We start from the raw sequence: 8983 nt of genomic DNA on the forward strand, positions 1-8983 counted from the left end.
ACCCCTCCAAACCCCAGGGGGCCAGAGAGCAGATGAAAGCCTGGGGCCTGCACTGCATCCGTGTCGTCAGACAGCGCGGGGGAACCAGCGCCCGGCTCTGGGCCTGCCCCTAAGCCCGTGAGACCCCCGAAGCCACAGGGGCTCTGGGACCTGGACCTAGCGTGCTGGTTGAGACAGCCAGGCCCAGCTCCCAGGGGCCCCTGCCTGCCAGCACCTGGGCAGATGCTCCTCAGCAGGTGGGCCTGTTGATCAAGAACCGTCTCTGCGCCCCCACCCCCAGCACCCACGGCCCTAGTCTCTTTCCACACCTCCCTGGCTCCCGAACGCAGCACCTGCTCCGAGCACAAGTGTGGTTGGGCAGGCCTGGGGCCCTGAGGGCTGACCTGTCCTGACCCGTCCACTCTCCACCTCCCTCCCCAGCCGCACCTGCTGCCCCAGAAACACTGGCCCGAGGAGATGGCCGCGGGCGTGATCCGGCCTCTCTGTGACTTCCTGCCGCCCCTGCCCACCCGCCGGCCCTTCCTGCCCTCAGACCCGGAGCCCCAGGAGACCTCTGAAGACGAGGACGACGAGGAAGACGAGGAGGAGCCGGAGGGGCCAGGCGGCCACAGCCCAGCCCCCGAGGCCTCGGGTTGGGCCCCAGAAGTAGGCCCCCCGGGTCCCAGCAGCCCCGAGACACCCCTGCAGCTGCTGCGGTTCTCCGAGCTCATCAGTGGTGACATCCAGCGGTACTTTGGCCGCAAGGACAGGGGGCAGGACCCCGACGCCTGCGACATCTACGCGGACGACAGTGCAGCCCAGGACGTCCCATGCGCTGACCTGGCACGCCTGGCCCCGGGTGGGCCCCCAGATGGTGACCAGGCTGCGGAGCCCGGGGTCCTCTCTCCCAGGGGTCCCGAGGGGCAGGCCCGTGGGCTGGGGCCCCTGGCCGAGCTCTTCGACTACGGGCTGCGGCAGTACCCAGGGCCTGGGGCCCCAGCTGGCAGGCGGCTCAGGCTGGAGCGAAAGTACGGCCACATCGTCCCCATGACCCAGAGGAAGCTGCCTCTCTCCTTCTGGGAGGAGCCGGCCCCCGGCCCCCTGGGCCTGCTCCGCCCTGGCACGCCTGACTTCAGCGACCTGCTGGCCAGCTGGTCAGCGGAGACTGGCCCCGAGCTGCCCGGGGGAGGGGCCCAGGCCCTGGACGGGGTACAGCTGGCCGAGGCCTAGCCAGTGGGCCAGGGTCCGTGGGGGTGAGCGGGTTGGCAGCTTTGCCTTTCCTTAAGGAGGGAGGCCTGTCACTGTTCTCTCTGTCGGAGCCCCAGGGGCCGTCAACCAGCCAGCTCAGGGAGGGACTTCCCAGGCCCAGGAGGACAGGCCAGGCTCCTCCTGCGGCCCAGAGCTGCCACCACCGCCAGAGGCCACCTGGGCAGGGAATGGGCAGGAGCTGCCGTCCCAGGCACGCTGCCCCCAGGAGGGGAGGCCCTGGGCTCAGGCGGTCTGCACACTGTGCCCCACTCTGGGCGAGGCCCACTGGCCATCCAGACCAGTCCTGAGATCCCAGGTCGGCAGCCACCCGGCTGGCTGGTGCTAGGGCTGCCTGTCCCCCAGGCCCCATGGTAGGTGGCAAGACCAGCTACTGTGGGATGAGCAGGGTTTTCTTGGAGGCAGGAAGAAGGGGTGCTGCCTGAGTGTGTGAGCAAACACGCTGTTTGCTCCCTAGATTAGGGCAGGAAGAGCTACTTCCTTTGCTGGCCAGGGCGCAGGTGTGAAGGGCACGGGACCCCACGCCAGGCCAGCTGGCCCTCTGGGGGCCTGCAAGGAGTGGGTGGGGCTCCAGGATGCTGCAGTTGAGGGCAGGACGGCCCAGGAAGGTGCCAGGCCTGGGGCAGCTGGGCTCCTAGGAAGGAGCTCGGGACGCTGACAGGTACAGGAACCGGCACATTTATTTCTGGGAAAGGGGCAAGGATGGGACCTGTCGGGCAGCCTCTTGGCGAAAGGACTTCTCCAGGAATGCGTGTGGCCTCCGCTGGGCCCCCAGGTTCATGAGAGCCGCCTTCCACTGCAGCCACCTGCCCAAGACACGGCTCATGCCCAGTGGCCTCGGGGCCTCCCCCAGGACCGCCCCAGACCTGGAGGGGTCTCCAGAAGGCAGCTCCCCATGGCGCACCTCACGGCCTGATACATGCCCCAGCGGTTCACGGGGACCACCTCTCCGGGCCCCGCGTCCTTGATGAAGAACTGCTGCTTCCCCAGGGACATGAGGACCCTCCTGCTGCCCAGCCGCAGAGCCCACGGGCCCTCCTCACTCCGTAGGCGCATGATGCTCTCACGCAGGCTGGCGGTCTCCTCCATGCGCTGCGGACAAGGGCGCCGGGAGGAGGGGCCGCTGCAGGAATGCAGGAATCCAGCCAGAGGGGGACGGGACAGCCCCCGGGATTTATCTCTCTCTGGACAAACCTGGGTCTTATCTACCAGGAAACCCTGCTCGGGCCAGACACTCAGACGGACGGCCGTAGGGAAGCCCACGGAGCTAGGGGCCCTGCAGGGAGGGGTGAGGGGCCGGGAGCCTCCGGGGCGGGGTCAGCGCAGGGGCTGCCTCTCACCAGCTTGGTTTCTGTATTAAACTTGAGGTTCTGGATGGTCTTGTTGTCCTGCATGCTGTTTTCCAATTTCATTATTTGGTTCTGGAACTGAAGGCCGCCCATTTGTCAGCCCGGACGCGGCCCGAGGGCGGCCCCCACCCCAGGCCCCCAAGGTAGGATCTGGCCTCTGACACCAGGTCCCGGCCCCTCGCTGGGTGACCTGGTGGACCTGGCCAGCGCTCAGGCTGGCTCCTTTCACCGTGATGACACCCCCAGCATGTGGGGGGCTCCAGACAGGTGCCCCCCACTTCACACTGGCTCTGTGAGCCACTTGACCTCCGGGTGTCTGGGATCCGGGGCCTCCCCGGGGGCCCCTCTGCTGAGCGTGATGGGCACGGGGGCCCCAGGGGTACCGTGGCCAGCTTGCCCTGGATCTCGGCGATCTTCCGCCCGGGGTTGCCCTCCCTGAGCAGCTGCATGGACGACAGCAGAGCGGCGAGTTCCTGCCGCACAGCCCCGACCTCGAACTCTCTGTTGGAATAGGAGGCTGTGGGGGGGGCAGGGGCAGGGACAGGGCAGGTGCGGAAGGAGGGCAGGGTGTGCAGGGGGTGGGTGCTCAGCTTTGCCACCCCTCCAGTGGGACCTGGCAGGTCCCCAGCAGGTGACAGACGGCGAAGCTCAAGGACCTGTGTGGGCTGCACCTGGGGGGAGCCGAGCCCAGAGCCGGGGAGGAGCCGGGGTTGCGGGAGGGGAAGCCTCGTGGATGCACCTCCAGCTGCTGCAGTCCTGGGGCCTCACCTGGCTCTGCCCTCAGCTGAGATCTTGAGGTCTGAGTCGCTCTTGTGCAGGATGCACTTGTCAGAGACGGCCTCTATCTGCAACAGACGCAGGGTGGACGGGCAGCCCAGGTGGCCCAGTGGGGCTGGGGTGCCATACCCCTGGCCCTCACCCACCTGCCGGGCCAGGCTGTCCACTCGCTCCCGCACCCCCCTCAGGCGCGCCTCGGCCTCCTTCTGACACTGGGCCAGGCCCTCCAGCGATTCCTGCTCCGAGCCTTCCCACTTTCTCTGTGCCTGGAACACAGACGCCAGTGAGGGCCGGAGCTGGGGGATGGAGGGCGATGGACAGAGGGACGGGGCCCCCTAGAGCCAGAGTTGGAGCCAAGAGAGTCAACCCTGCAGCTGAGAGCTCCCTGCAGTCTGCACGGGGGGGACAGATGGCTCTCCGGGGACCTGGGTACTCCAGGCTGAACAGAACCACATCCATAGGAAGGCCTGGCTCAGTCCCCTGCCCACCAGGAGTCGACAGGGACGGGGACGGACAGCCGCCCACAGCTGCAGGAGAGGGTGACCACCCTACGAATCCACAGAGGCCGGCGGCCAGTCAGTGGTCGCCAGGGGCTGCGGGGTGGGGAGGGACAGCTAGCCGCATGGGGCTTTGTCTGTGGCGACGGAGAAGATGTCCCAGTGACATGACCGCAGCTCAGCCCCGAGGACGCGAGGAGCTGCTGAGCCCCAGGCTTCGCGAGTGTGGACCGCACAGCGTAGGAACTGTGTGTCAGTGACACCATGCAAAAAAGAGGAATGAACCCCTGTGCAAGGGCTTGCTGGCCCTGCTGCGGAAGCCACCGCGTGCTGGGGGCCATGGCAGGCCTCGGGGCCGCGGCTCCCCCAGAACCGCGCTCACCTCACTCAGCCGCAGACTCAGCGTCTGCTCCTGCAGATCCAGTCTCCAGCTCAGGGCCACGAAGTGGTCACTCAGGTCCTTCACCTGCTTCCCCAGCTCGGCCAGCGACACCTCCAGGGCCTGGCTCTTCTCTCGGAGCTGTGGGAGGGGGGCTTTAACATGGCTGCCTGGGGAGGCGGGGGTCCCCTGGGGACGCTGACCACCCCTTTGCTGCCCTCACCAGCTCTAGCGTGCTGTGGGCCTCCTGCTGGGCCAGCTGGCCAGCCTCCAGGCTCTCCTGCAGGAAGGCGGCCAGCTCCCCGGCCCGGCTCTCCTCCAGGTGCCCCTTGCTGTCCCTGGGGGTTGGTGCCAACACAGGCTGTCCCTCGGCCCAGGCTGCCCCCTCTCAGGGCTGGCCCTGGAGGAGCCTGGCTGCTGGCTCCAGAACCACGTGGAAGACCCCGGGGAGCAGGGGATAGAGAATGGTCACAGGGCCCCCTGGACGGGGCTGCGTCCACTGGAGGGTGCAGAGTTCTCCACGGGGGGACCAGGAGCCCCCGTCCGAGGGCACTGGGCGCCGGGGAGAAAGGCGGATTGGACACCCACCAGGCCTTCTGCTCGGCCAGGAGGATCCGGTTCAGCGACACCTGGTTCTGCCGCACGAACTTGGTCAGCTGGATCACGGCCTGGTCCAGGCCCCGGCACTGCTCCAGGAGGCGGCATTCTTCCTGCTGCGGGAGAGGTGGCCCTGAGCCCCTGCCCCGGCCGCCCGCCCGTCCAGATGCCCCCGCCGCCCCCCCACCCCCGGCCCTGGGCTGCCCACCTCGTGCTGCCCCTGCAGGGCCTGCACGCGCTCCTCGGCCCGCTCCTGCAGCCTCTGCCACCGGCTCTCCAGCTCACCCCGCAGGCTGCTCTCCGCCTTCAGCCGGGTGCTCTCAGACGCCTTCATTCTCTGTGGGGAGACCGGCCCGCCTGCCGTGAGCGGGGGCGCGGGGGCATGGCCCAGCCACAGGCCCATGGACCCCCACCTTCTCCAGGGCCAGGAAGCTCTTCTGCAGGAAGCCACACAGTTTGGCCTCCCTCTTGAGGAAGCGGAGGTTCATCTCCTCACAGAGCTTGGTCACCTGGGCCTGTGGGAGTCAGTGTGGTTGCCGTGCAATCCGACCATCCTCCTCGCCTCGTCCATCCCCTGCCCCCCACCTGCTGGCCCCCGGGCAAGCTCGGGCTAGTCTGTTTTCTTGCCCAACCATGTCCGTCACTGAGGACTCTGGGCCCTGTGTCCCCTGCTGTCCCCGAGCCTCGCAGAGCGGGGCCCACCACACCCTCCTTAGAAAGGAAGGCAGGGCCCACATGTCCCCCCGGAGGGCCAGGCACGAGGGCTGTGAAGGGCCTACAGGCCGAGCTCGTGTGGATCCAGACCACACTTGGTGCCCACGGTGACCACAGACGCCACCCAGGGTAGGGGGCACAGCCGCCGCCGAATCGCATCCTGAGCTGGGAGCCTCCGTCAGGGAAGCTGAGGGAATATGAGTGCACACACACTTCGCCCTCGCCCTCCAGGCCCAGGATGGGGCACCTTCCCCTCCCCCTCCTCCCCACCGGCTCCCTTCCTGGGCATCAAGGGTCTGAGTGTGCCCGAGAGAAGACGTCAAGGCCAGGGCCCCAGCTCCCTTGGCCACAGGACAGGTGCATCCTGAGCCCCTGCCAGCACCCACATCACGTGCAGGGTGGTCAGCAGTTCGTTTCTGTAAGGAGCCCCAGGACGCAGGGTCCTCAGCTCCATGGTTCCAGTGCAAACCCAGGAATGGGCTGGAGTAAATGAGCGGGTGTGGCCACGTGCCCATCAGACTTGACGAAAACAGGTGGTGGTCACAGTGTGCCGACCCCGGCCTAGAGGGCAGGTGGGGGGGAGGCGGTGCCCTGCGCATGCCTGGCGCAGCAGGAATCCCTGGGCCCGGTGCCTTCCGGAGCTCCTGGCCGCAGTGGTGGGCAGTATCTCGATTGGGCCAAGACACGAACTTCCCAAAGGGAAGCAGCAAGGGGAAGGCCACCGAAGCTGGGCAGCCGAGCTATGTGGGCAGCAGCTGGGGAGCACTGGGCCAGCGCCCCCACCTGCTGCACGGGTGACGCGGTCCCTGGGCTCTGTTTGCAGAGCTGAAGAGGCTGGGTCTCGGGCAGGAGGGGAACCTGCACCAGCCAGGGGTGGGGCTACCCCAGGAATGGCTGAGCAAGGGGCTTTAGGCCTACGATGCTCTATTTCCGGATCTGGGTGCTGATCCCACGACGGCAAGAAGGACCCGTGGCGGAGATGCTGCCAGGGAGGGACCTTCTGTGATGAAACATGAGCTCCATCTTGGCGCTACCCAAACTGTCAGCCACGGGCCACACGTGGCCGCGGGGCCCCTGAAGCGTGGCTCATGCGACCGAGGGACCGAAAACGTTAGCTTTCTACAGACAGAGCCACATGCGGCTGGTGGCCACGGACCGGACCGCGCAGGACCTCGGGGTCACCCCCCGGGCCCGACCATGTTGCCAGGAAGGATGGCTCACCTGGCTGCCTGGGCCCAGCCTCCCTCCCGGTACCTGCATCTTGGCCACCTCACGGTCCACCCTCTGGCTCACGTCCTCCTGGCTCTTCTGCAGGGCACTGCAGGCCGCTTCCCGGAACTGTCCCTCCTGCTCCAGCTTCCCGGCCAGCTCAGCCAGCCTAGGGCACCAGCCGCCGGTCACAGCAATCCAGCTGGCCGGCCTAGCTGGGGAGCCACCGGGAGGTTGGTGGGGCCCTGAGACATGGAGAATGCTTCCCGGGCCCAGGCCTGCTGCTGGGGGGCCCAGGCTGACCTCCAGGCCGGTGAGGCAGGGGGTGGATAACCCCACCTGGGCAAACACAGACAAGGGCAAGACACTGACTTGTGTCCCCAGATGGGGGGCCGGGAGCGACCTGGGCCAGGGCTACTGGGTGGGGGAGGGGACAGGGACTCCGGCTCAAGCCTCTTTTCTCAGTGACCACACGTGGTGGGCCCAGAGCCAGCCCCCCAGGAGGGAGGTGGGCGGTGTCCACCTGAGGTCGGCCTCCTGCTCAGTGTCCTTCCGCTCAGAGTCCTGGAGCGCCTGCTTCCTCCGGATCTGGGTCAGGGCCTCCCGGACCTCCACCAGCCTGACACATAAGACCTGCTTCTGCCTGGGGCCTGCCCGGCTGGCCCTCCTGCCTGCCTTTAGGGGTCAAGGTCCTGGCCCAGGGGCCCTATCAGCAGGCCTCCTGCCATGTTCATACAAACCCAGGCCTTTTGAGTTGGGCTGTGGAGGTTTGCTGCTTACCTAAGCAAGACAAGGAGCAGGGTGCAGGCTGATGCCCTGGGGTCCCGCCCCAGCTGCTGCTTTCCCACAGGCCCTGACCCTGCCACTAAGGCCTGCACCACTGGTGGGGTGGGGAGGGTACCTCTTGTCCAGGGCCTGCATCTGGTTCTGGCTCTGGGGGCTGGGGAACTGCAAGGAGGAAGGGGAGGCTGAGCCTCGTAGCCCGGCTGGCACAGACAGGGGCCCGAGCTGAGCACAGGGTCCCGGGAGCGGGGGAGCCTCGCCTCTGGGGAGGGATGGTGGCGGCTCACCTCAAGGGCCTCCTTCTCTGGGGCCCGAGCCGCCTGCCGCAGGTCCTGCTGCAGCCTCTTTAGCTCTGCGTCTTGCAGCTGCATGCAGGTGCGCAGCTGGAGCATCTCCCGAAGCAGGCTCAGCATGGTTCGCTCGCAGCAGTCCTTGTGCCCCCGCAGAGACACCACCTCGGCCTGCAGGTCGGCCACCCTGGCCAGGGTGAGGAGCAGGCTGAGTTGGGCCATGCGTGCCGGGGGTGGGTGGCATGGCTCTCCCGCCCCAGCTCTGCCCAGGCTCACCACTGCTCCAGCTGCGTCCAGTGCTTGGGGGAGTCCCGCTCCGGGATGGAGGTGGTGGACGCCAGGTGGCTGGACTCATACCTCTCGGAGATCTCCTCCAGACTCAAGAGCTCGGGACTGGCCAGTCCTTCCTCGAGTGGGAGCCCCAGGTCCCCCAGGGTGATGGTGCTCGTCTGGGTCGGGGGTGAAGCCCCCGACGAGGGGTTGCTAGCAGCCAGCTCTGCAAGAAGGTGGCTTCTGGGCTGATGAAGGGTGCTGGCTCCAGGTGGGGCTCAGCAGGACGGGCTAAGGTGAGCTCGGTGGATGCGCTTAGCCAATTGCTGCAGTGATTTGGGTCCCTGTTACCCTGAGTCACACGGCCTGACCCCAGGAGGGCTCAGCACTTGCTGCCCCACAACAGGCAGCTCATGCTCAGAGAGGCCCAGGCTCCTGCCTGAGGACATACAGCACCAGGAAGCAGAAACAGGACTGTGCCCTGCCTGCCCAGCTCCAGAGGCAGCCCTGGGGCAGTAAGGCCTCTTGAGAGGTCAGGAAGCAGAGCTGCCCCGGGTGGCCCACACCACACCCCCCGCGCAGGCCCTTCCCTGGACTGTCCTTTTGGCTCAGCCCCTATTGGCACCAGGCTCACCTGGTATGGCTTCAGCCACTGCCCAGAGGCCCTGGGCCTCACACCCAGGGCTGCCCAGAGCTGGACACCCGGGTGGCTGGAGGGAGGCAGGGAAGGTGGGGCTGGAAGGCTCTGGGGCCTTGGGGAGCACGTGGGGTGTGAAGAGGGAGCGCCTGCCCTCACATCTCTCCTTCCAAGACAACAGCAGGGCAGGCACGCGGCTGGGGCTCTCCTGGAACCATCTTTCTCTCACCAGAACC

General features: G+C 67.3%; 2 protein-coding genes across 2 annotated transcripts; one reads left to right on the plus strand and one right to left on the minus strand.

Moving 5' to 3' along the window:
- Nucleotides 1-456: 456 nt before the first annotated feature.
- PERCC1 (proline and glutamate rich with coiled coil 1) lies at nucleotides 457-1331 on the plus strand. The gene has a single exon (XM_045874645.3). The coding sequence runs from the start codon at nucleotides 457-459 to the stop codon at nucleotides 1207-1209; it is 753 nt and encodes a 250-aa protein (XP_045730601.1). The 3' UTR covers nucleotides 1210-1331.
- CCDC154 (coiled-coil domain containing 154) lies at nucleotides 1182-8388 on the minus strand (the record flags this gene model as incomplete). The annotated part of the gene is made up of 16 exons (XM_064592308.1): nucleotides 1182-2051; nucleotides 2150-2337; nucleotides 2586-2672; nucleotides 2978-3095; nucleotides 3363-3439; nucleotides 3518-3637; nucleotides 4251-4388; nucleotides 4471-4585; nucleotides 4836-4957; nucleotides 5053-5181; nucleotides 5258-5359; nucleotides 6813-6936; nucleotides 7291-7386; nucleotides 7669-7715; nucleotides 7838-8027; nucleotides 8117-8388. Coding segments are annotated over 16 exons (2052 nt in total), but the record flags the coding sequence as incomplete, so codon positions are not given.
- Nucleotides 8389-8983: the final 595 nt, after the last annotated feature.

Source organism: Mirounga angustirostris, unplaced genomic scaffold, assembly GCF_029215605.1.
Source record: "Mirounga angustirostris isolate CCGP_5_RB_7025 unplaced genomic scaffold, mMirAng1.0.hap1 SCAF_5, whole genome shotgun sequence".
NCBI classification, from domain to species: Eukaryota; Metazoa; Chordata; class Mammalia; order Carnivora; family Phocidae; genus Mirounga; species Mirounga angustirostris.

Coding starts and splice junctions, on each gene's coding strand:
- PERCC1 (XM_045874645.3), top strand. CDS start 457: ATGGCCGCGGGCGTGATCCGGCCTCTCTGTGACTTCCTGCCGCCCCTG.